General features: G+C 34.5%; 1 protein-coding gene and 1 pseudogene across 2 annotated transcripts; both read left to right on the top strand.

Moving 5' to 3' along the window:
* Window positions 1-693: 693 nt before the first annotated feature.
* On the top strand, window positions 694-15,759 carry LOC142607703 (abscisic-aldehyde oxidase-like). 2 transcript variants are annotated; one of them, XM_075779294.1, is made up of 10 exons: window positions 694-1,007; window positions 2,048-3,742; window positions 4,319-4,578; window positions 4,751-4,960; window positions 5,215-5,433; window positions 8,946-9,911; window positions 11,302-11,397; window positions 11,578-11,676; window positions 14,189-14,378; window positions 15,160-15,759. In XM_075779294.1, the coding sequence occupies exons 2-10, from the start codon at window positions 2,269-2,271 to the stop codon at window positions 15,375-15,377; spliced, it is 3,732 nt and encodes a 1,243-aa protein (XP_075635409.1). In that variant the 5' UTR covers window positions 694-1,007; window positions 2,048-2,268; the 3' UTR covers window positions 15,378-15,759. The 2 variants fall into 2 exon arrangements, with proteins under 2 accessions (XP_075635409.1, XP_075635408.1); XM_075779293.1 differs by having other exon boundaries at window positions 700-932.
* Window positions 15,760-15,994: 235 nt separating this feature from the next.
* Window positions 15,995-25,297, top strand: LOC142606302 (protease Do-like 10, mitochondrial; annotated as a pseudogene).
* Window positions 25,298-27,226: the final 1,929 nt, after the last annotated feature.

Below are 27,226 nucleotides of genomic sequence, written 5' to 3'. Positions count from 1 at the left end.
TATTATATAACAAAGTAATTATTATATATGGGTCTTAAAAATATATAAGTTATTTTCAAATGAAATTGTCAAAAGTATTCGCACATTACGCGAGACATTATTTAGTTAGCTTAACTAAAGTCTCTAATGATTGAATAAGAGCTCTGAAATTTACTCTCTACCTAAACTAAAAACCGATTGATATCTTGATCTAATAATAAAAAGTTGTCATTAAAAGCGAACCGCAAACATCACATGTTAAAATTATCTAAAAAATAATAATAATAAGTTATGATTTCAATGCAAAAAGAAAAAGTCACGATTTCAAAATTTTTTTTTTTATAAATTTGTGTCTAGAGGGAGAGAGATAGTTGTGTACAGTAATCCGTGTGAAATATACATTGCTGTTATTATTATTATTATATTTTTTTGAGAAAGATGCAGTCACATGTTATTCATTTTATTTTTCTTGGCGGAAAATTATATATAAAATCCTTTAATTTTGAGAGGGCTTTACAACAATAAATGGACAATTTACTTGGCCTGTTTAAAAATGAAGCTAAAAACTCGGGTCTTTTTGCATTTTATCAAAACAAAATTCTTACAATGTGACATCATTGTCAGCAAGCTAGTGTGCAGTAGTTACTAGTTAGTAGTTAGTAGAAACCGAAGCAAACTAATATTGCTTTTGCCTTTTGTCCTCTCTCTCTCTCCAAAAAAAAAAAACATTATTGCTGTTGGACTTCTTTTAAGGAAATGAGTTGAGTTCAGCTGAGTATGTCTGTTTGTCTTTCTCCAAGAAATGGCGGTGGAGAGAGAAACCAGAAACAATCTAGTTTTTGCTGTAAATGGAGAGAGGTTTGAGCTCTCCACTGTTGACCCTTCAACTACTTTGCTTGAGTTCTTGCGTTCCAGAACTCGCTTCAAGAGTGTCAAGCTCAGCTGTGGTGAAGGTTCGTGTGCGCGTGTCAATGTGTGTAGCTATAATATTTTGTGTTATAGAGAATTCATGATTTAATTTCTTTCAGGTATACATTCTCTTAGATGGGTAGTTGAGTTTTCTTTCTTCTTGTTATGCTGTGAACAATATTGCTTGTTATGGACTGTATCTGCTGTGATAACTTTACTCTTTGTCAACAAAAAAAAAAATGCTCTCTGTTGTGTACTCTTTGTGTTTGATTTTGGCTAGAAAAATGCACTTTTGATGACATGGATTTTGTTGTATGTGTCTTTGTATAAGTATATAAGAACATTCTGGATTGTTAGATTATGATTAATTTTCCTCTTAGGAAAATGAGTTGTTTAGGTGTTGATTAAACCTGTCGAGGGGAATCACAGTATGTGTGTGTATGTGTAGAGATTAATACCCTCTCATTGCTTTAGCGTTGATTATGTGATTTGAGTATTGAACTAAGGTTAGTTGTTTTTCCTAAAAAAAAAAAAACAAAAAGGTTAGTTTTTTTTTGTGCGGCTAAAATGCAAAAATCACCATCTATGTTTCACCAAAATTTATTTCAGTTCCTTAACTTTGCTTTCCTTCATTTCAGTTCTTTAAATTTCAGATTTATTCAATTAAGGACTTTCCATAACCTTTTGTTGAAATTTTTTGAAAAATGAAAAATATTCTTCAATCATTAATTGTATTTTTTAATTTAAAAAACCTGAAGAAAAATTAAAAAATTGGAAAATTAACCACAACATATAACAAAAGTTGATGGAAAAACTTTAATTGAATAAACTTGAAAGTTAAAGGACTGAAATGAACGAAAGCAAAATTAGAGGACTGGAATGAATTCTGTAGAAACTTAGAGGGTGTGTTTTGCATTTTAGCCTTGTTTTTTTATTTTCTGCAAAGTCAAACACCTTAAACCTGTAATCCAAAATGACGCTCTCATATTTTTAGTCAGTGAGCAAGAGTCTTTCTTTTATGCTGATGATTCTGAATTTTGAATTGTGGCAGCTTTCTAATCATCTTAATTTGACTGAGATTGGATTTACCTAAGATATGAATAATTTCTAATTATCATTGAAATGATTTCTTGAATTGGTCTATAATTCATGGTTGCAGGTGGTTGTGGTGCTTGTGTTGTTTTACTGTCAAAGTATGATCCTGTGCTTGATCAGGTTGAGGATTTTACAGCAAGTTCATGTCTTACTCTACTTTGCAGCATAAATGGATATTCTATTACAACAACTGAAGGCCTTGGAAATAGCAAAGATGGGTTCCACCCAATTCATCAAAGGTTCGCTGGTTTCCATGCTTCTCAGTGTGGGTTTTGTACTCCTGGAATGTGTGTTTCACTCTTTGCAGCTCTGGTCAATGCTGAAAAGGCCAATCAATCAGAGCCCTCTCCTGGATTCTCCAAGCTGACAGTTTCCGAAGCTGAAAAGGCTATTTCAGGAAACCTTTGTCGCTGTACTGGATATAGATCAATAGCCGATGCCTGCAAGAGTTTTGCGGCTGATGTTGATGTGGAGGATTTGGGGCTCAACTCTTTTTGGAGAAAGGGAGAGAGTAAGGAAGTAAAGATGAGTAGATTACCTTTCTATAACCGTAACAAAGAGATTTGTACATTTCCTGAGTTCCTGAAGAAGGAAATCAGGTCTTCCATGCTTTTGGATTCTAAAAGATTTTATTGGTACAATCCTGTTAGTGTCAAGGAACTTCAAAGCTTATTGGAATCTAATGAGACCAATGATGGGAGCTTGATTAAATTAGTTGCTGGCAACACTGGAATGGGTTATTACAAGGAACTAGAACACTATGACAGATATATTGATCTACGGTATATTCCTGAGCTCTCATCGATTCGAAGAGATCCAAAAGGGATTGAGATTGGAGCGACCATCACAATCTCTAAAGCTATTGAAGCTTTAAAGGAAGAAAACAAAAGTGAATTTCACCCAAAGAGTGAGATGGTGTTCAAAAAAATTGCCAACCATATGGAGAAAATTGCTTCAGGCTTCATCCGGAATACAGCTAGTATAGGGGGAAACTTGATGATGGCACAAAGGAAGAATTTTCCTTCTGATATTGCTACGATTCTTGTTGCTGTGGGTTCAATGGTATATATAATGACCGGTCCTACATGTGAAAGGATTATGTTGGAGGAGTTTCTAGAAAGGCCTCCTTTGAGTTCCAAAACTTTACTTCTCAATGTTAAAATCCCATCCTGGGAATCAATAAAAAATATTTCATCTGAAACTGACACTATGTTGCTCTTTGAAACCTATCGAGCTGCACCACGACCTCTTGGAAATGCATTGCCCTATTTAAATGCTGCATTCTTGGCTGAAGTTTCTCCATGTAAAACTTCTGATGGAATCATAGTAAATAACTGTCAGCTAGCTTTTGGTGCTTATGGGACTAAACATGCAATTAGAGCAAGACAGGTGGAGGAATTTTTAGCTGGAAAATTTTTAAGTTTAGATGTTCTATATGAAGCTACCAAATTAGTTAAAGCCGTTGTGGTACCTGAAGATGGCACTTCCTCTCCTGCCTATAGGTCAAGCTTGGCCATAGGTTTTCTTTTTGATTTCTTTAGCCCCTTAATTGACAATGGTGGTAAAATTTCTAATGTTTTGTTAGAAGGATATATCAAGAATGTTAATGCTTACAAATCAAACCAGAATCATGTTCAACTAGCTCATGATAACCTGTCAAGTTTGCTATCATCCGGTAAGCAGGTGATTGAATTAAGTGAAGAGTATCATCCAGTTGGTGAGCCAATTACAAAATCTGGAGCTGCCATCCAAGCTTCTGGTTCGTAATACTGCACATGAATATGTGCATAGTAACAATGGTTTTGTTTTTATTTGGGTTCATTTTCATTTTTATATTATATTCAATACAATCATTACTAACATCCTTCTGCTGTTTGGTGGCCTCATGTTTCTTGTTTGAAACTTGACCTGCCACCTTAAAGGCTTAAGTGAATTGAACAATTTGAATTTTTGAATCACAAAGCTCCTAAATTTACCTTTTCCCCATTTTTGTGCTCTTGTATAACTAGTGTTAATCATATCTCCTTCCCTTTCTCTCTGGAAAATTTCTGCAAGCTCGCAATTTCCTCCTCAGAACCAACAGTAACTATGCAACTGCCGTTACATAGGTTGTCGTTACATAGGTTGTCAGCTTCATTATGATTGATTATTATTATCTAGCCTAGACAACAGTAGTCTGATGTGAGTTTATATATTTTTCTATTGTTTCTGCTGATGATTAGTGATATCAGATTAACACAATTATTTCCTTTTCTTTTACTTTTTGTTATATATCTTCAATTATTGCTGGAAGCTCCTTGAAGAATTAGATACTTAACTCATGCTGGTCAAGTAGGTGAGGCTTTCTATGTGGATGACATTCCTTCACCAGAAAATTGCCTACACGGAACATTCATTTATAGCACAAAGCCTTTGGCGTGGGTAAAGGGTATACAATTCCAGCCTAAACCACTTCCAGATGGAGTGGCTTCAATTATTACTTTTAAAGACATCCCAAAAGGTGGAGAGAATATAGGGTCAAAAAGCATTTTTGGTACTGAACCTTTATTTGCTGAGGAGCTTACACAGTGTGCTGGTCAGCGTCTTGCATTTGTGGTAATTCAATGATTCCATTATTCTTCTCTAGAAATATATGGCCTTCATTTCCATTGATTACAATGTATACCTATGAGATAATACACAAATTCATTTAATTCCTTGTTCTTATTAAAAAATTAATTCCTTTTTGGAGTTTCTGCATGATATACTCATTAAACTGACTTTGTAGGTTGCAGATACACAGAAACATGCAGATAAAGCTATAAATTTTGCTGTGGTTGACTATGACTTGGAAAATTTAGAACCTCCAATTCTCTCTGTAGAAGAGGCTGTTAAGAGATCTAGCCTTTTTGAGGTTCCTCCTATGTTTTACCCAAAACAAGTTGGTGATATATCGAAAGGAATGGCTGAAGCTGATCATAAAATTCTTTCTGCTGAGGTACTTGTCATCAACATGCCATTGTTTTTCTTTCCTTTCCTTTCCCAAACCACCCCCCCCGCCCAAAAAAAGGCTTATGTATGGATATTCAATTTTGCTTTATTTCAAATGTAAATATGGCAATTAAAAAAGAAAAGAGAAATCAGGATTGTTGACGTGGTTATACTGATTCAGCATCTTTTTAGTTGTCCACTAATAGAATGCATGATTGTTATCAAATTTTTTTTTTTTTTTTTGGGAATTGTGACATTCAGATTAAACTTGGGTCACAATACTATTTCTATATGGAGTCGCAAGCTGCCCTTGCTATACCAGATGAAGACAACTGCATGGTGGTTTATAGTTCAAGTCAGGTCCCAGAGTGGACACACGCTGTGATTGCAAAATGTCTCGGTGTTCCTGAACATAATGTCCGCGTAATTACGAGAAGGGTTGGGGGAGCATTTGGCGGAAAGTCCATCAAAGCCATGCCTGTGAGTATCTTGTATAAAAATCTCCTTATTTTAACTTTTTTTTACAAAATTTATTTTCACTATTGACATTGATGTAGGCAATGAGAAGCTAGTTTTGTATAATGTTGGGCAATGTTATCAATTCTGTTCTATTCCACCCGGAATAGCCAGAATATTCAATTCCATTTAGTGAACTGGTACAAATCACCCCTCCATTCTACCTAGTTCTGAATTCCAATTCATTCCAGCCAATTCTGCCTATTTCGGTCCATTCTACTAAATTTTGACCGGTATTGTGGTTTTGGCTGGTATGTAAAAAATTCATTATTTGTTTCCTAAAGTCCTTTTTATTTCCTTTATTTTACTCACATATGGAATTTTATTATTATTTTCATTGAGAATGTGTTCTTTTTTCATTTACTTTACTCACTTATGATATGTTTTTTATTTTTAATTATTAAGAATATGTCTTTCATCATTTACTCATAATTCTCCCATACCCTTTCATGCAAAATATATTGGATCTTAGCCTCTCTTTTATTCTAGAAATTTTTCTCGTACATTGCTTTCTTGCAGTCTGAAATTGTTATTGAACTGGTTTAATCTGGTATTGTTAGTAGGAACTAGGAAGTGGTGATAGATAGCAAGAGAGTTATTTCTTACTTACCTGATTCTTTTCTAATGCCGGTCCAAAGAGGAGCTAGCAAAACAATCAACACAAGAGAGTAGTTATTTATTTATATGTATATATATAAACCGAAATGGTCACTGCAAAGGAATTGACAACTTTGATGTTGAGATTCCTGTCATGGGCTGTAGTTTTGGGTGTTCGGTCTTGTTTTTGGGTTTTATTATGTTATTTTTGGTTTATATTGCGAGTTTTATTAGTTATTTAATTTGAATTTGGTACGTCCAACTGCTATTGCAGTTAGGTTTAGTTTTCTATAAAATGATGTAATGCTTTCAATTCAATGGGGAACAGGTTATTGAAATTTTCAGCATTATGCTGTGGAGTTTTGAGTGATGCAATTTTTGTCTTAAGTGTGTTTTTGACGAAACCCTAGGTGTAATTTTTTCCCTTTAATTTTTCATTGATTTAAATCAATTCCAGCAAACCCATACCTGAATTGTGTTTCCATCTTCCCCTAAAAATCAAAGTCTTAAAATCCAAAAACATCATGTCCTTCAAATAGCGTGAAAGAAATGCTAGAAGTTTGAGGGATGTGAGCGCTCTATGTTAGAGATGAAGTCTTTTTTTCTACACGCTCTCCTCGTTTGGAGTATGGTCTTTTGTCATTTTTCTTGTTCTTCCCTTCCTGTTTTGCTTGATTGTTGTAACCTTGATCCTTGATTTGTGCCCCCTTAGTACATTCCCAATGTACTCGGGTTGGCTGTTTTTCTTTGCTTAATTAAATTTTCCGTTACTTATCAAAAAAAAAAAATATATATATATATATATATATATATATATATCAAAATGCGGTTGAACTTGAGTTTTGTCTGTTTGACCTTCAAATCAAATCTATTGCTTAGCATATTTGAAACTCTACCTCTAATATATATATATTACATCCTTTCCAGCACAATTGCCTAACCCAAACAATCCTAATTGCCTACCTCCTAGAATCTGCCTTTTGCTAACTCAATTAGTACCAGAGCTTTTGTCCTAGGTCAGATACCCTGTCTACAGTTCTGGTCTAAAATTAACATTTGTAACCACTGTAAAATGAACCTGAACTTTCTATAGTTAAGAGTGATTGAATCACTGTAAATGACTTATAGGTTTGTTCTTTCTTGATTGATGCCAACTACTAGGTTATCTTTCTTTATTTTTCTATTCTTCAATTTTATTTTTGCGTCCACTGTAGGGGTGAAGCAATGTTTATACTAAGGGAGTCCATCCACCCTCTCGCCCTCCCCCCCCCAAAAAAAGAAAAAAAGAAATTGTCCCATAAATTCAACAAATAAGATAGTTATCCGGTCCATTGTCGCTCCAAATTTCTAAGTGTTACTAATATCAATTTGTTTGTTAACTTAACTTCTTTTATACACACACACACACATTCAAATTAGTGTTTTGGAAATTTTTTTTTTTGTTCCTTTTTTTTTTCAAATGAATTTGTTTTGTTACTTGCTATATGTTGTTTGGGACACAACATTAAAAAAATTAAAATTTTGTTTTGGGATTAGGATGTTGTCATGTTGTTGCTGACTAAACCTAAACAATTTGTTTAGGTGCTTCTTTTTTTTCTTTTTCTTTTTTTTTTTCACATGGTGACACATTAAGTGATTGAGGCTGGGTAATGTTAAGAACATCTGTTTGTGTTTGAATTTTTTTAATTAAAATTTGGTGAAAACACTTTTGTGGTCCTTATATTTTGGCCCTATTTTCAAAATGGTCCTAGTTCTCATAGCTTTCACTATGGTCCTTTTTTATTTTTAAACTTGCTGTCATTTTGTCCCGCCATCATCTCACTTACGAAAAACGCCTCTATGGCTAATGGACATCACTACTAGTTTAAAAATAGCGTTTAGCCAGTTTAAAAATATAAGGACCAAAATGAAAACTGTTAAAACTTGAGGACCAAATTGAAGATAAGGCCAAAATATAGGGATCAAAAGATGTTTTTGCCTAAAATTTTTAGCTTGGCAACACTAATTATTTTTTAGTTAGAGGAATAGTGAATATATAATGAGATAATAAATATGTTTTTTACTTGATAGGTAGATGATAGGAAAACCAAGTACAATATTCGAATTTTCCCACCATGAATATTGTCAAAACTTGGCTTCGCAATAAAATGGAGGATGAATTTTTAAAGTGGTCTTTGATTGTGTATAGTGAAAGGGAAATTGTAGAAAAATTTATTACATAATCAATCATAGATAAATTTTGGGATTCCAAACAAGGTCAAGTTCTATTTTAATAGGTGATTATTGAGTTGAAATGTATTAAGAACAATTCTTTTGTGTCTTTTTTATTTTATTTATATTTTGTCAATATTGAAATAGATTTTCATATATTAATTTAGGTTTGAATCTTAGTGTATTTTTGGTTCTTGAAAGATGGAAACTTTTTGTTTCATGCTTTCTAACCCCAAAGATGAAATCATGGTTCCATCCGTCCTTGATCCTTTTGGTTGTGTCTTATGCCATACCCATATAAGAAGTTTTATTTAAATGGATGCCTATGGTCAGTTTATCTTTGGATGTTAGATTGTAAAGGATAACTTCATTGTGAACCTTTTTTACATTGTAATTCGCTCAACCTTGGTTTGACATGAGAATACACCACTTTAAACTGGAGTTTTATATGATTCTAAGATCCTTAATCTCTGTGTATAAGATTTCCAGTTTTTGTTTGTAAATTAATCTCTCTCTCCCTCTCTCTCTCTCTCTCTCTCTCTCACTCTCTCTCTCTCTCTCATTTTTGTTGATTTGGTTCTCTGTATCATTTGATAGAAACTATTAAATACTCTATTACTTCTGTTAAAAATAACCCATTAGCACAAATACTTACACTGATGTTTTAGGTTGCTACAGCATGTGCACTTGCAGCACACAAATTGCGTCGCCCTGTCAGGATATATCTTGATCGCAAGACTGATATGATAATGGCAGGAGGAAGGCATCCCATGAAAATAACTTACAGTGTAGGATTCAAGTCTAATGGGAAGATTACAGCATTACAACTTGACATATTAATTAATGCTGGGTTGTCTCCAGATATAAGTCCAATTATGCCGCATAACATACTAGGTCCACTTAAAAAGTATGACTGGGGTGCTTTATCTTTTGATATAAAGGTATGCAAAACAAATCATTCAAGTAAATCTGCAATGCGGGCACCTGGGGAAGTACAGGGATCATTTATTGCTGAAGCTGTTATTGAACACGTAGCATCTACCCTTTCAATGGATGTTGATTCTGTCAGAAGCATAAATCTCCACACATACAACAGCCTTAACTTATTCTATGAGAGTAATGCAGATGAACCTCTCGAGTATACTTTACCTTTTATATGGGATAAGTTGGCCATGTCATCAAGCTTACACCAGAGAACTGAAAAGGTGAAAGAGTTTAATAGGGACAATAAATGGAGGAAAAGGGGCATTTCTCGTATACCTATTGTGCATGAATTTTTTGTAAGACCCACACCAGGAAAAGTAAGCATTTTAAGTGATGGGTCTATTGTTGTTGAAGTCGGTGGGATTGAGCTCGGCCAGGGGCTCTGGACGAAGGTAAAGCAGATGGCTGCATTTGGTCTCAGTTCAATCCAATGTGATGGAGTTGGAGATCTGTTGGATAAAGTACGGGTTATACAGTCTGATAGCTTGAGTTTGATTCAAGGGGGTTTTACTGCTGGGAGCACAACATCTGAGTCAAGCTGTGAAGCAGTGAGGCTTTGCTGCAATATTTTGGTTGAAAGACTCAGGCCTCTCAGGGAAAGGTTGCAGGATCAAATGGGTTCTATTAAATGGGAGATGCTTATTGCTCAGGTAGCTATGTGCTCTTTGGACAATTTTTTTTTCTTCTTCCCCTTTTGAACATGGGATGTGATAATCAAGACCTTATTTCCAAGCCTTTGTTAATCAAGAACTTATCCTAATTCAACCCTTTGACCTGAAAGTAGGACCATAAACACAATTATCAATAATCTTTGTTTGTCAAGGTAATAAAAAATGTTCCAACGATCTAGATATGGGATATAAATTGATGTAAGGTGGCCTTTGATTGGGATATTAAATTTTCCATGACGAGAGTATTTGGCTTTGAGCCTTTAGATTTTAAGGTTTGTTTATTGGAAGGCAATTTTAAAATTTATGGAGGGTTGCAAGAAAACTAAGAACCAAGCTGCTGTCCAGTGTGAACTGTACTCATGAACAGTAACTTTTTGAAGCTAATTTACAGTGGGCTGTCACATGGTTTATAAAATAGGAATTTTAGGACTAACTGAGGGTTGAAAAGGGTTTTTTAGGGGTCTGGTTGTGGCTCTAACCTGAAGATGAAGAAGAAAGAAATAAATTGGAAGCTTTGAAATATCAACCTAGCCTTTTGTAGTATCACCATCAAATGAGAGCATAATATGCTGAACAACTGATTATCAAAGTGCTTTAATTGTTTGCTACAAGACCAGGGGACTTGCTTATACAGAAGCAAAATCCTAAAAGAATTCGGAAAAGCTAAATACTCCTTAGTGTTAGTTAATTTATCCACACACATGTTTAATATCTGTGCTATAATGTTAGTATATTATTACAAATTTACCCCTTAACATATAAAAATTAAATACTACTCTCTTTTTTATTGAGAATAAAAGAAAAAAAAGAAAGAGTTGTAATAACATATAAATACTACTCATAATGCTTCCCCTCAAGCTGGGACATATATATCATAGAATCTCAAGCTTTAACATATTGCTGAGATTCTGAGCTGCAATGAATGATCTTGATTTAAATGACATTAATTATTTATTTGAAATGTAACTCAACAAATAAACAACCTTCACTGGTTTTGGATTGTGTCAAGGCATATATAAAACTCCCACAAATGAAAGGTGTAATTTTGTGAAGTAGTTGCTTGTTGTATGAAAAATGCCCTAGGAGGCAGGATATTTACTTGCATTTTTTATTCAGGATGGAAAGGGTCGAAATAGAAAGAAGGGAAAAGAAGAGAAGGCAGGGAAAATTCTAAGCTTCACCACTTAGAATTTGCCTTAAAACCCTAGGCTTCACCACCTAAGGGTGCTTGAAATCACCACCATGCTAGAGAGAAATATCTCTAGCATGGTGGTGATTTTGGTTGTGCTCCTAGCAGGAATTTTCCTTTCGGAATTTCTTGATTTGATACATTGCGCTTTTCCACTGACTCAGATTTATGAAATTGTAGGCCTACATGCTCTCTGTGAACTTATCAGCAAGTTCTTTCTTTGTCCCTGACCTTACTTCCATGCAATATCGAATCTATGGTGCCGCAGTGAGTGAGGCAAGTTTACCTCTAATACCTTATTGCCTCCACATTTGCTTATTTTGGAACTAAAGAAGTGCTTCTTTAAATAAAGTTGCACGAGGGCACACTTCCAGTGTACCATATTGCATTACAAGTCACAATGAGTGAAAATATAAATATCGGCTAAAATTCAATGACAAAAGTTTGGTGTCACAGGTGGAGGTGAATATTTTGACAGGAGAAACCACAATTTTGCAAACTGATATTATCTATGATTGTGGACAGAGTCTCAACCCTGCTGTGGATTTAGGACAGGTTTGCCTAATTTTAATCCTATGAGCTATATATATTGTGTGTGTGTGCGCGCATTGGGTTCAAGTTACACTTAGTATAGATTGTCCAAAAAAAAAAATTACACCTAGTGTAACTTCAGATAATGTTACACAATTCAATATTTTTTATTAGATGCAAATTTTGACAAATCCACTGGTTGGATTACATTTTCTTCTTATATACATGCTTACAAAATTTCAACGTGATTAGAGATCAATAACTATCTCATCTATCAAATATTTTAATTTCAAGTTTTTGTATTATAAAATTGTGCATAAAATGGATCGAATATTAAATAGCATTTGATTGGCACAAAATTTGGCATGTGTTTTAAGAATATAGAGAACATGTAATCCAATAGTGGGATTTTCAAAAATTAATTTAATAAGAAGTTATTACATAGTGTAATGTTACTTAGAGTTATACCAAATGTAACATAATCTTGAATGTATACACACAATCACACACACTTCACTAAGCAAATGAAGGCGTCTCTTATTTCATCTTGTCATGACCTAAGGAAGTGCTAGCCATATTTGTGATAAACCCCAAAAGGGATTTGGTCTACTGACATTCCAATCCCTACTGTGGGGTTTGATTAGATCTAGGGTCAAATCCCCTTAACTTTCATTTATGGTATAAAAAAAAAAAAAAGATGTTACCAAAAACAATCAAAATCAATGAGGATTTGTCAAATGAAGAGCAACCAATTCAAATTCTGGATAGAAAAGAGCATGGTTTACCTACCAAGAATATCCTCATAATTAAAGTATTCTGGAGGAATCATGCCATTGAGGAAGCCAATTGGGAGAGTGAGGCTAAGACGAAGGAAATATTTCCATTTTTTTTCAAGGTACATCGAATTCAGGGACTGAATTCTTGTAGGGGAAGCAGGAATAAGTATTTTTTCCCACCAAGCCTAAGACAACATAAGATCTAGGAGTTCAAACAATTAAAACAGGACGTTAGGTTTTAAATGAGGGAGATTAAAATCGCTCAGATTGTTTGGATCTGGATTATGAAAGTCTTAGGCAGGTGCTAAGTCCCACGTTAGACATGTACCAAGTTGATTTGGGCTATAAAAGTGATTAGAGAGATTCTAGTTGTGACTAATCCTTATTGCAATACCTCAAATTGTTTAACTTATCAAGAAAGAAAAACTAATATCTCAATTTGTTTGGTTTTGCGTGTGAACTTAGATTTTGAAGTGTTGTGTGCACTTGTGTTGAGTCCCATCTTTCATCAGGCGGGAAATAGGTCAATCAGAGTTATATAAACAATTATGAGGAACCCAGATTGTTATATTCCTTTTTGGGTATAATACAAATGTGGTTAGCACTTTTCTCTGATAGTGACATATGGTAGCATAACCGACCTAGTAATGCCCTATATGCTGGGGAAACTGCAACACAACACGTGCCTTGATGAGGACATAATGATTTAATTGTAGGAAAATGTGATATCTTGGATTGTTTGGATTCATGTGTGGATTTAGATTGTGAAAGTGTCGTGTGGCATGTGTTGAGTACTATATTGGGCATGTGCTAAATCGTTCTAGGTTATATTATGATTATGAGCAATCTCAATTGTGACTATTACTTTTAGGGTATAACATAGATGTGTCTAGCTCTTTCCTCGGGTTATGACACATTTAGTCTATATAGTCTTTTTAGGTGCCATACTTCCCTAGCAAATGAAGGTCCTTATTTCTTTTAGTCTACATTGCACACGTTGCTCTGGAAAATGTCAGTTTCCCAGCCAAGGATTCTTTTCTGCCTTCTGGAAGGGGTGGGGGAGGGTGCTGTGCTGACTATGGTCCTGTGTGGAGTCATTTTTATCTCAAACAATTGTAGCTGTTTCACTAGGTAATGCAATCCACATGGACTTTGGCAAGAATGGAATTCCAGAAGTTTTGAGGGATGTGAACAGAATATCCTAGAAATTAAAGCCTTCTTTCTCCATACTTTGTTGAATTGGAGTGCTGCTTTTCTCTCTCCCTCTTGTTTTTCTCTCTTACAATTGCTTGATCACTGTATTTTGAATTGATTGTATCTCTCTCTTAGTACACCACTGGTGTACTAGGTTTGCTTTTTTCTAATAAATTTTTCGTTACTTATCAAAAAAAAAAAAAAAAAACTAAACTTAGTAGTGCTGCTATTTCGTTGGCCAAAACCCAACCAAACACTACTCATATAGAGGTGAAGCCTTCTTTTTACTTTGTGTGAATCTCACCTCATACAGCTCACACAAGGACTCCTCAATCCATTTTGAACCTTTTCTTCCACCTTTCCTCTCCAATCCACGATCAAACTTGAGCTGCTTCTTTACTTCGTATGTATTGGCTTGGTTTTGTCCAGAAGAAATTCACCTTGCAGAACCCAATGCTTTTGTTGCATACAAGTATTTATGTTAGAATGTTGATACATTACTAATTGGATGCTCAAAACATCTCCTTTCACTTATAAATTATGATATCTGAAGTTGCTTCTTGCAGATTGAAGGAGCTTTTGTCCAAGGAGTTGGGTTTTTCATGCTTGAGGAATACTTGACAAATTCAGATGGATTGGTGGTTGCGGAAGGTACATGGACATACAAGATTCCTACACTTGACACCATACCCAAACAATTCAATGTTGAAATACAAAAAAGTGGACATCATCAAAAACGTGTTCTTTCTTCAAAAGGTATGTCCCTTCGAATTTTTGTTTTAAATGCAAATGGCTTTTACTGGAAAACCTTCCAGATGTCTCTAAGTAGTTGAAGTTGAAACTAATTGATGAAGCAGATCATTGATGATCTTGATCTGTTGAAACTATGAGAACTTTATGATTTATTGTAAAAATATTAAAAGAAAAATAAATTGAAGGCCAAACAAGAAGACCTATTAACTTTAACTAGATTCGCCTACTTCTTTGACAGGACCTCTTTGCTTATAACTAAGGCCATTGCAATGAATATGAAATTGCAAAACCACCCTTATTTTAATGGACTTAAAATAGTGAAATGTAAAATAAAAGGGAAAAGGATCCTCTCCATTTGAAATGGATCTGATTCATGATTCAAAGTAAATATTATAAATCTGAGGGTGTACACTGTACAGACTGCCAAGTCATTGAAATGTGGTGGTTGTATGCTGTTAGATTCAGAGAATGAAATCTTAACTGTAAACTGTGAAGTGGAGGGGATCTTGTTATAGAATATTGAAATCATACTAATCCTTTTCCAAAAACATCTTATACATTGCGGTGCTCATGGCTTTAGCCATAGACTGATGTAATGTCTACTTCCGTTTAAATTATGCAGTGTGCTATCCTGGCAGACACTGCAAAGGATCTAATTTGAGTTAGTTATCAAAACACACTCCTAAAATTAATATAGATTGTAGGCGCAAATTTTCATCGGGTAGAGTGATGTTTGTAGTCTGATCAATTAGTAGTGTATAAAATCAAAAGCTGTTTTGTGCAGCTTCTGGGGAGCCACCTTTAATTTTAGCAGCTTCAGTTCACTGTGCTACTAGAGCAGCTATTAAAGAAGCCAGAAAACAGCTTCTCTCTTGGAGTGGCAAAGATGAGTGTAGTTCAACATTCCAGTTGGAGGTTCCTGCTACCATGCCTGTTGTGAAGGAGCACTGTGGACTGGAAAGTGTGGAGAGGTACTTGGAATGGAGAATGGGCAGAAAGTGAAGGAGCTCTATGTGCTGGAAGATGGATGGAATTCATCATTGCTGAAAATAAGCTCACTTTTATCATTTGGTTTTAGCTTTTTTTTTTGTACATTTATTTAAAATAGAAAAATAAAAGAGAGAGTAGTACTTATAGAGACGAAAATTTGGGGCAAATAGATAATAATCTCCATGTTATTACCTGTGGTAGCTAATTTTTGTATTATGGTTAACCTTAATGAAAGGAGAGTTTGGTAATAAATCCTTGACCTTTTGTTATATTTTACCATCTTAGTTGTTTTATGCATTCTCTATAACCCATATTCTTCACATATTGGTGTATCCTTAAAGCTTATGTGAAAGTTGTAAATTTTTCAATGCAATAATTATATAAGAATTATACTCTGCCTGTGCCTGATGTGATTGATTTTGGAAGTGGAGGACGTGAATAGTGAAATTTTGGGTATTTTGGAGATATTTATGTGAAAGAAACTGTAATTGCATTTTTGGATGATTTTGTACATGCTAAAAGAATGCCATGACTTGCTTGCGATTGAGTCATTCAGTCATACTTCAAGCTTGCTTCTCATGTTGTTATGAGATGCCCAAATTCATTATAAACTTTTCTAGTCCATTTATATGCCACCACATGAACATCGAAACCTGAGAATTGAAATTCCAAGATTACAGGCCTTATGGCTGATTAAGTTGACAGGCTCCGACCATTCGCCTGTTCGGCGGGGATGGTACCTCTTCAAGCCTTACAAAAAGGGGGGTGGGGGAACCGGTTCGAGTACAACTGTAGTAATGTAGGATTTCTAACCATTATAAATAAGAATAGTTGACAGGCTATGGTTTTACGAGAAAATAAATCAATTGAAGTTCCCATCTAAAAAAAATTAATTGAAGGGAGTGTTTAATAGTGGCAACTGTTTTCACTGAATCCATAGATACAACTGTTTTTATAATATCCGTTAGTAATTAGTAATGATCTACTTATGATCCTATAGGACCCAAAAATAATAATAGACTCAATACCTATAATAAAAATATTGCAATAGATTTTTTTTTCCTTATGATAATTCAAAAATTACAGAAGAAAGTTAATGGATGCCTTAAGTTATGGGCATTGGTTTAAGATGTATTTTTAGAAACTTTTTATGAGAAAAAAAAAACATTTAGTAAATTTTTTTATGGCTTTTTATATTTCTCATAAAAGAAATGTCAAATTTTTTCTAAAAGAATTTATTAATAATTGCTCTAAGAATACCTGTTAACATGAACTTAGATTTATAACCAACCAAGATCTCTAGGTTTATAAAGAACCCAGATTACACGGATACATGTTTTCAGCTTCACAAAGGTGCCAATTTGGCACTAAACTGATGGGTATCTCATGTGGTAATTGGTTGAATAAGATGGCTAAATCCTACCATTCCAACTCTTCATCGAGCGAAATCTCAACCCAAGGAGAAACAAGATCTCTAGCGAAAGCTCAACACAACAAGGTGAAACAATTTTGTTTGCCAAAACTGGGGAAAAAGGGAGCTTTTCAAACATGATTACTTAAACATAACACGATTTACGTTTCTCTTTTTCTTTTTCTCCTTTTTTTTTTGTTGTGTGGAGGGACACGACATATTGACCTTTTTATAACTTGATATTAGGGGTGTCAAATGGATGTGTTTGGGATGAGCATAATTGGATTGGGTATATAAAACTCATTTACCTATTAAAACCTATTTAACTAATTGTTTCTAACCCAAATCCAATTCAACTCAATTATTATAGGTAAACTCCAACCCACCCAATTACTCAATTATCAAAATTATCAAAATGCCACTAAAGTGAAAATAACCAAAGTACTCTAAAATCTTCAAAAATGACCAAAATACTCCAAAATACCCCCAAAATCCAAAAAATGACCAAAATATCTTCAAAACCCAAAAATTACCAAAATACCCCCGAAACCTAAGAAATGACCAATACACCTCCTAAACCCAACAAATGACCAAAATACCCATAAAACCCAAAAATGACCAAAGTACCCTTGAAAATACTCCAAAACCCAAAAAATGACCAAAATACCACCAAAACCCAAAAAATGACCAAGTACAAGCACACTTTATCTTTCTTTCTTTTTTTCCCTTTTTTTTGAGCAAGTGCATTGATTTTGTTAAGAAATTCTATGACACTCTAGTTTTTTATTTATTTATGATATGCTTAAGATTTCTATTGAAATTAATGTTTCGAAATTCTTTTCCTTACATGTTTGAATGTGCTTCTTGCGTTCAATTGGGGTTCTCGAGCTTATATGATAATAGATTTTAGGGTAGTTGTGACTATCTACCCAAAACTATGAGGTGGTGTTTCAAAACTTTTCCTTACATGTTTGAATGTGGCTCTTGCATTCAAATGTGGCTCTCAAGAAAAGAGTAGTCAATTAGTTCTGGTTCAAATGGCAACATGACATTCAGAAGTAAGTTGGAGGGTGACATTACAAATTCAAAACCAACTGATTGCGTAAGCTACTAATTGGCAATAACCATATGTATATACAAAGTCTTTTGGGCTTGTCTCAAGAAAACGGATTCTAAGAAATTTTATCAGAAATTTGAAGTCTATTAAATGGCAATAACGACCCCTTGGATGCTTGAATGGACCACAGTTTGAAAAAGCCACTTACATGCCTTTCAGCTCTTCACTGCATGAAAAGCAAGTCTCCTATTGGATTTGTTAAAATAACAAAATTCAAAAGGAGCTATTTAGAGTCATTTAGTTTGTGTTTTCAAACAATTATTTTCAATTTTTAAATAACATTACACATATTTTTATATTTTTTTATTCACATGTATTTTCACAAATATTTACATTCAACAATTTTCAATTTTTAAAAATATATACCAAATGTAACCTTAGTAGCACTTCTCTGAGTTTGGGGCCCTTCTCTGAGTTTCATTTTTCCACCTTGACTTCCTTATCAAAATACCAAATCTAAAAAAATGTCAACCATGGGCGTGTGGCCACCCTTTCCACGGGCTTGGATTTAAAAATTGTGTAATTGGTCTTACATTGAAGTAAATAGGCTAAACATCTTTCAGCCTGAAAGATTCAAGTTTGAAGCGCTTCAATAACACTAGCACTGATAGTATTTTTATTAGCAAAGCTAATGCTCATGTTTCTTCATCTTCATCTTCATCTTCATCTTTATCTTCATCAACAACACAAATCAACAAAAACAATGAGACCCATTTGCGGAATGGCGACTGTTATACTACTACATTGGCAGCTCACGTGCTCAGAAACAGCAAGAACAATAGACAAAGACAACGCGGCGGCGGCGGCGTTGTGAGGCATCAACAGCAGCAAAAGAAAACGACTACGACGGATGAGGAGGATAAAGATAGAGATGCAATAGAGTTGGCATTGGATTCGGTGGTGAAGATTTTCACAGTGAGTAGCAGTCCCAATTACATCCTCCCTTGGCAAAACAAGTCCCAGCGTGAATCCATGGGTTCTGGTATTTTTCCCTTTTTTCCATATACTCACTCTTTTTTAAAGGGCAACTTACAACTTTACCCGAGTTTGAAATTTGATACTTTTACCCAATTGAAGTTAGCTTAGCTAAAACAAAATGTATAATTTTGCTCCGCATTTATGTCTCTTCCAAAAATACAAAAAAAATATAAATACAAGATCAAAAAACACTTGCATTGTGGGATTTCAAATCACATGTAAGCTGCTTAAATTTTAGTCAAGCCATCAAATTTTAAACCACATGTAGTCAACTTAAATTTAAGCTATACCACATGTAGTCAACTTAAATTTAAGTTAAAGCACATGTTTTGAGTGAGTTTTTGTGCAGTGCAATGAGAGTATATATATGTGTGATGTGAATGCAGGGTTTGTAATCCCTGGAAGAAAGATAATTACAAATGCTCATGTAGTGGCTGATCATACGTTTGTACTTGTGAGGAAGCATGGTTCTCCTACCAAGTATAGAGCAGAGGTTCAAGCTGTTGGTCATGAATGTGATTTGGCTCTTCTCCCTGTTGAAAGCCAGGATTTTTGGGAGGGAATGAACTTCTTGGAGCTTGGAGACATCCCTTTTCTACAACAAGCTGTTGCTGTTGTTGGAAATCCACAAGGTTTTACTTCTTTTTTTTGTTTTTTTTGTTTATATATTTCTTGCATCTATCTATCTGTGTGTCAATATGACTAATCAACAACATTAACAACATAATGTAAATTAATTGCAGGCGGGGACAACATTTCTGTTACTAAAGGTGTTGTTTCCACGGTTGAACCCACACAATATGTACATGGTGCAACCCAACTTATGGCAATTCAGATTGATGCAGCCATCAATCCGGGGAATAGTGGTGGCCCAGCAATCATGGCCAATAAAGTCGCCGGCGTAGCTTTTCAAAACCTTTCAGGTGCTGAGAATATTGGGTGAGTTGATTTTCACTTTGGTTGATGATAACTCATCTTCATTTATCACTTCCACTTCTATACTTTGGATATTATGTTCTTTAAAATCTGCTACTTATTTCCTGATAGCATTTACTTCTTATGACGTGTCTCCATTAATCTTCTTATGCCATGCGGCATCAAATTAAATTCAGTCTGTTTAAGGACATGGAAAATCTAGGTTCAATGTATCCCTATGACGTATCAACTTTGTATATTTGAAATAGAGATTATAAAAAAAGAGTCTTGCATGTTATTTTGTGTGGTCTTGCATGAATATTCTCCAAATCAAGCACAAGGCTTCCACTGGTCAATTGTTCTACATTAGAGTTGTTCATTCTTCATCATATGTGTGATTCCTAGGCTATGAAAGCCACAGCGCTTGGCTGTTCCTTGCAGGCTGTCCTGCATCTGCAGAGTTTGGAAGGATCATGGTCCACCAACATTTGGTAATTAGTTGACAATATCAGTGTGTATTGGTTTCAATAATGGATACAATGTATACGTGAGATTGCATTATCCTAGGGAAACATAGTTGTTATTTGGCTTTTGATATTATATCAACTTAAATGAGATCAAATCCACAGGCAAACAGAATATAGACTTTAAATTATCAAGCTTAATATCTTCAAACATTTTACTTTTAAATAATAATAACAAATTATCTAGCATAATTCATTTCATCATAAAGTTAAAGTAATTTTTTCCATATCTCCAGCTGTGTAAGACAAATTATCTATGAAAATGTTTTCCTTCATGTTGGATTGTGCAGTTATATTATTCCTGTTCCAGTAATAAAACATTTTCTAGATGGTGTTGAAGAAAGTGGAAAATATGTTAGGTTCTGCTCTCTGGGTTTAGTATGCCAGCCTACTGAAAATGTCCAACTTCGAAACCACTTCAAAATGCTCCCTGAAATGACTGGGGTACATGTGAGCAAAATTAATCCTCTTGCAGATGCATACAAAATCTTGAAGAAGGATGATATTATCCTCGCGTTTGATGGTGTGCCTATAGCAAATGATGGAACTGGTACTCGCTTTCTATTCTTTATTTATGATAATCCAATGTAAAATTTTTGTGGCATGCTGGTTTGCATTGCATGCTACTACATTAGCAAGTGTGGTTATTTTGATTTAACGTAGACTTTGTCTCTACTCTTACAAAAGCTACAAAATTTTAATTCAGTTCTGAGTAAAATCAATTGAGAGCAACCCTTAAAATGTAATACTAAGATATTATTTCCCCATACTGGTATTCTTTGCGCAAGAAACTGCATATACATTGGTTTATTGGTATGCCTCTGAACCAAATGATGAGAAGAAGATTGATGTTCATTCCTGCTAGAAAATATGTTTGTATAAACTATTTTTTTTCTCTTTTTTCCTATTACTTTTTTCCCTTCTCCTTTTCTCTCTTTTTTTCTTTTTTGATTTATCTTCATATTTCAAGGTGCATTTTTGGACATATGCTGTTCTCCCCTTACATTCATAATTTGTACTGTGATTTACACACCACACAGTTCCTTTCCAAAACAGAGAGCGGATAACATTTGATTATCTAGTGTCAATGAAGAAACCCAATGAAACAGCAGTAGTTAAAGTTCTGAGGGATGGTAAAGAGTGTGAATTTAGTATCACCCTTCGACCTGTAAGTCATTCTGCTTCATTTTTAAGATCAATAATTTCGTCCTAGACTCAATAAAATATCCAAAGTTGCTTGAACTGATATAAATTAGATGAAAAATGGAAATTTTGTTGTCTTAAAAAAAGAAACTGTCACTCGTAAAGATACTACTCAAAGAAGAAGAAAAAGAGACAGAGAGACAGAGACAGAGGAGAAAAGGCAAGAGTTTTGGTTGAGAACAAAACAGTCATGAATTGTAATTTCTGTGAAGTATGATTTATGTAGCCAACCCCCTATTGTTAGAATAAGACTAACACTAGCTGTGGTAGCCAAAGGGGGAGGGGAAGAGAAATGAAAAAGGGTAAAGGAAGGGGAAGAGAAGGGAACGGAATGGGAAAGGAAATTACGTCTAATCTGTAATTTTGGTTCTATGGAAGAAGGTAGAAATCCAGAAGAAAAGAGTATATGTTTATTTTGTTAATTGACCTTTATGTCCATATATGACAAAAATAGTATGCGGTGATAAAAAGGAAACCATGAAGGTAATGGTAATTGCAAAAGTAAGTCCCTTTTTGTTTGTTTTTGCCCAATTTGGGAGGTAACAATTTTGTAGGCACAGGTGGAAGGTTTATTTCTCCCTTCATAATTTGTTTGCTAATTAGTTTGAGAAACTTTTGATAGGCTTTTAGGGTGGGTATGGCATATAAATTTTCACGTTACCTAGCTTACTTGGAGGATATGTGCTATCTGGTTCAGGAGGATAGTTTTAGAATTACACATCTTTGATTGTATATGTTTGTGCCCTCAATGAATACTTCAACATTTCATCTGGATTAATTCAATGGTATGTCAATTAACTGAAATATAATTGTTGGATTTTGCAGCTGCAGCCATTAGTACTAGTTCATCAATTTGATAAACTCCCAAGTTAATATATATTTGCTGGACTGGTCTTTGTTCCTCTCACTCAACCATACCTTCATGAATGAGAGCTCGGATCTGTGTTAAAAACACAAGAGCTGTTTAGATCCCAAATTAATAAATTACGGTTTGATTGATTTTACACTAACTTAAACTAAGTGCGAAATAAAGTAAATATGAGTGGACAAGCAATAAAGCTACTCTAAGCCATATTCATCATAACACAGCAGTAAAATGAAAGCTAAAAGAGTAGGGAAGAGAAATGCAAACGCAGGATAACACGCCGATGTGTTATTGAAGAGGAAACCGAAGAACTCGGCGAAAAACTTCTCTGCCGCCCTCCAAGCAGTAAATCGATCCACTAGACAATAAGTTGGGATACACGAATAGCGAAAGACCCTCCAAGCCTAACTATCCAGTACACCGAAGCCCTCCAAAGTCCTACTCCAACAAGGCTTCTTGAAACTGTGTTTTGTCTAGCTTTCCGGATCCCGTAATGTGCCCGATTGCATCTGCCAAAGCTTGGCTTCTTCTAATGCTTCCTAGCAGCACCAAAACCTCACTTGACACTCAGTATGGGTGTGATAAGTGTTTGGGTTATTAACCTCTCAAGGATTTAGATATGGAGAGGTAGGAGTTGAGGAAAACCACAATGGATGGTATAAAGGATTGTGGGCACGACAATCTCTAACTCTCAAAGGTTTGTGGCTAGGGCTTTCTCTCTAAACGCACTCTTCTCAATATGTGGGTAATGATGGTATATATAGTGTGTATAAGGATATAGTGGAGCAGATATAACAAAATAGCAAAACAGACTGTTTCGCAGGTATCTCGTGAATGCCCACTTGGGAAGGCCTCCAGAACATCGCGGGAAGGCCTTACCTGTGAGACACTCGCGAAAACCAGCTGTCACCATTTGTCATAACTCTTCGCATTCCAATCATGTACTGAGCAGATGCTTCATTTCGCGGGAAATCTTCAATGTTACCTTGAGTCTTCACACACTCTCTCTCTCACACACAATCCTTACAAATAAATCCCACATAAAATACAGGGTACAAAAGATTGGACAAAATAAAATTTGGCACGGAATTAAAGCCAACACAAAATAGTTGTAAATTATAACTTTACAATGAATATGGTGAAGACTAGTATAATACTTCACCACGTCAATTATGTGAACGTGCACTTAGGGAATTGCCTAAGATGGCTGGTGAACAACTTGTTGTCCTTTCTCAGGTCTGTAGGCTTCTTCAGTTCTTTGTTGGGATTTACCAGGTTACATGTATTTTGGTTTTTTGATTGAATAAGCTGGTATTTGACTCATTTTTGGGGAAGGGGGGTTTACAGGGTCATTGGGACAGTTCGTGAGCTTTGCTCTTGTTTGGATATCCTGTGCACTAGGACTGCACCCCCGTATGTTGCCATATGAAACTTTTATACTAAACAAAAAATTGTCTCATTTATGTTAAAAGGCTTCTGAAGCTGGACCTCCATCACATCATTAAATTCATTCTTCAATTGGACACTACATTTTTGTTATATTGATTATGTTCAGGTGGTGATGGATGATATCAATGCGGGTTACGAACGTCTGGCAGAGTTACAGGTGCTTATATTTATGTTGTTTGTTTCTCATAACTTTAATGGGTCTCTTTTAACTAGCTGTAAATAGGCACAGACAATCAGAATAGGAAGAAGGAAGCATAGGCCAGGCACTTGATATGTCTGTAAATTTTCTACGTCAAATTCCTAAGTCTACACTGAAATAATCATACCATGGGTACTGATTTTCCTGTAAATCTCCTTGGTCCAAACTACAAAATCAACCTACTAAGATTTTTATACCATGAGTGTTTTTATCTGTAGAAGAACTTTTGTTGGTAGATGCTAATATTAGTCAGAGTGGACTTTTGGAGTGGGAGATTTAGTGATGCCTTTTGGGGTGGTCATGTCCTGTGTGTACTCCCACTCCCTGGTTACATAAAAACCTGGAAAATGCAAACGACCCCCTTGTGGTCTGTCCATAATTTATGAAACAACCTTAAAGTTTGAAGCATAGCACATAACCCCCTTGTGGTGCAGATTAATACGCAAATGCCATATATCCTTTCAATGGTAATGGAAAAATTCATGTAGAATTGCGACTCGCGTGTGCCTATCTAAACTCCCTGAATGCAAGGACGGGATAATTTTCCACCTCTTTCTCACAGATTTAAGGCCATCTTTTGGCCATTATCTTTCATTTCGCAAGATTACAACTAGTTCCTTCCATGATGACTTATGAAATTAGTTGAAAAATAATTTGCCACCTCAAGAGTTATCATGTATTGAGAAATGTAAGATAATGTCAAAAAAATATCCTTAAATCTATAGGAAAGAGGCCAGGTGATTTCACACTCAATCTGCTCTTGCATTCAGGGCTTTTAAATGGGCACGTGTGCCCTACATGCACTTTTCTATCACTATTGACGAAAAACATTACATTTTCCCTTTGATCTATCCACAATTTGGAGGCTTTATGTGTCACACTTCAAATTTCAGGGAGTTTCCTTGATAACGGAGGTTTTTTGTAATTCCTTAGAAATTTAGTCAACTCGGAAGCTTTACCAAGTACATTGCCAAGTTGTTGCTGAAAATTTTTAATTGTATCATGCGCAGGTCAAGAAAGTTAATGGTGTAGAAATTGAAAATCTGAAGCATTTATGCCAGATTGTGGAGAACTGTAGTAATGAGAGCGTGAGGTTTGATTTGAATGATGGAAGGGTCATTGTACTGAACTATCATTTGGCGAAGATTGCCTCTAAAATTTTGAAGCGCCACAGAATACCTTCTGCCAAGTCCAGTGATCTTATTGATGAACAGAACAGTTTGGAAGTTGGGTTGGCCTGCTAGTGCTCAAGCTGAGAAAACCTAATTGAAATATGTTGTGCCATTGTGGCCAAGGATTTGAGCTGAATTTTCTTCAGATACCTTCTTCCCAAATAGTGGCTAGTTTATTTAATTAGTGGCTAGTTTATTTAGTTAGCCGCCCTCTACTTCTTCCTTCATAATTATTAGTGGCTAGTTTATTTTAGTAAGAAAGGTTGAAGATCCAAATTCATAAAAAGTGAGTGTATCTACGTATCTATGATAATATTATTGATATAAATAATTTCAATTACAAACTATTTATTTGTTATTCTAGAAGTTAGGCTGTTTATTGATACAAACCTAACCTAATGTAGGTCAACAATTGATATCAACCTAAGTTATATTATTATTAAAAAAGTTATAATTTGCTCAAAATCGCATATGGAAATTTGTTTTACATTTTTAAAATTTTACCAGAAAAAAAAAAAAAAAAAAAAAGGGATCCAGGATTTGATCTGTTTAATGAGATAAGGATATAATAATTAAAAAGAATATAGAATTTTTTTTTTTAGCAATTAACTTTTTTACATATTCAAGGGCTGTTTGGTAACGTTATTCTAATAACGTTGTTTATATTTTTTGAAAATACGTATGGGTAAAAAAGTTTATGAAAATACGTGTAATGTTATTTAAAAACTAAAAACATGCATTTAAACACATATATCAAACGAACTCTCAATTGTTCAAAATACACAATTGGTGTTTATTTACAAAGTTGTGTACCTTGGTGTTTGGTTTGTTTGGAGTTCATCGGGTTTTGCTGAAGAGTTTTATGGATTTGCTAGTTTCTTGACAAGATCAGCTTTGGGCTGTCATCATAATATAATTAAGGGAAATACTAACGAATGCCTTAAGATATTGGTTAATAATTCATTTAAAAAAAGTTTTTATGAGAAAAGGAAATAAAGCAATTAATATTTTGACAACTTTTTTCATTTTCCATAAAAGTAGTGTTAAAACTTTCTTAAAATAGATTGTTAATCAATACTCTAAGGACATTCGTTAACATGACCTATTAATTAATTAGAAAGTTGTACCCCATTGTTTAATATTAGCACGTTGTGGCAGAAAATAAATGAACTGTCTAAATGGATCTTAAAATTTTTATTCTTCAAATCTTTCTCCCTTGTGCCGCTTCCAAACCAAACGTATTTGATTGTGAAGAAAGTTTTGTGATTCCTCTCGCTGGATAGATAGCGCCTGACTTGCATTCAAGAGTTGAGACCCTAAAATGGCCACTCAGACAGAGACCAGACAATCTATGCTTAATAGACAGTACAAATAAGGATGGGACTGTTGCGATGTGAGACAATACAATCTATGCTTAATAGACAATACATCAAGTTGATATCGATGTAAAATCTAACTTTGGATGGTACATGTGCATCCCCCCCATCTCTCTCTCCAAAACGAAGTAAAGGAAATTTAAATAATAAAAAAAGGGACCACCATAAAATGATTTATGGGAAAAAAAAAGAAAGTAGGGATTAAAATCAATTCTAAATTTTATTTATATCATAAAATAAAGAAATAAATCATTTGGTTTTTAAAGCATGTAAACATTTACATTAATCAAAAGAGACATTAATTTTAAGAATTTTGACAATTATGTCATAAAAAGTTAATCACATTCTTATAATAATTTTGATCACACACAAAGTTAGGGTAGCTATTTAAAATATAAATATTTATTTTACTATAATAGTTGTTTAGTACCTATTTGCTAGAGGCAAAATATTCACTTACTAAAAATTTCTAAGAATGATAACGAATATCATCGTCTTCCAATAATAAATAATTGAGTTTTGCTAAAAATAAAATAAAATAAAAAACAGATAACAAAAGACATGAATTATCAAAATTTTCCATTAGGTAAATTATAAGTTTCAAAAATTTAAACTTAGTTCTTTAGAAAAGAAATAAAATATCTTATATTAT

This window comes from Castanea sativa, chromosome 8, assembly GCF_040712315.1.
Source record: "Castanea sativa cultivar Marrone di Chiusa Pesio chromosome 8, ASM4071231v1".
Classification (NCBI taxonomy): domain Eukaryota; kingdom Viridiplantae; phylum Streptophyta; class Magnoliopsida; order Fagales; family Fagaceae; genus Castanea; species Castanea sativa.
The sequence above is the reverse complement of the archived record's forward strand: the minus strand, read 5'-3'. Positions and strand labels throughout refer to the sequence as shown.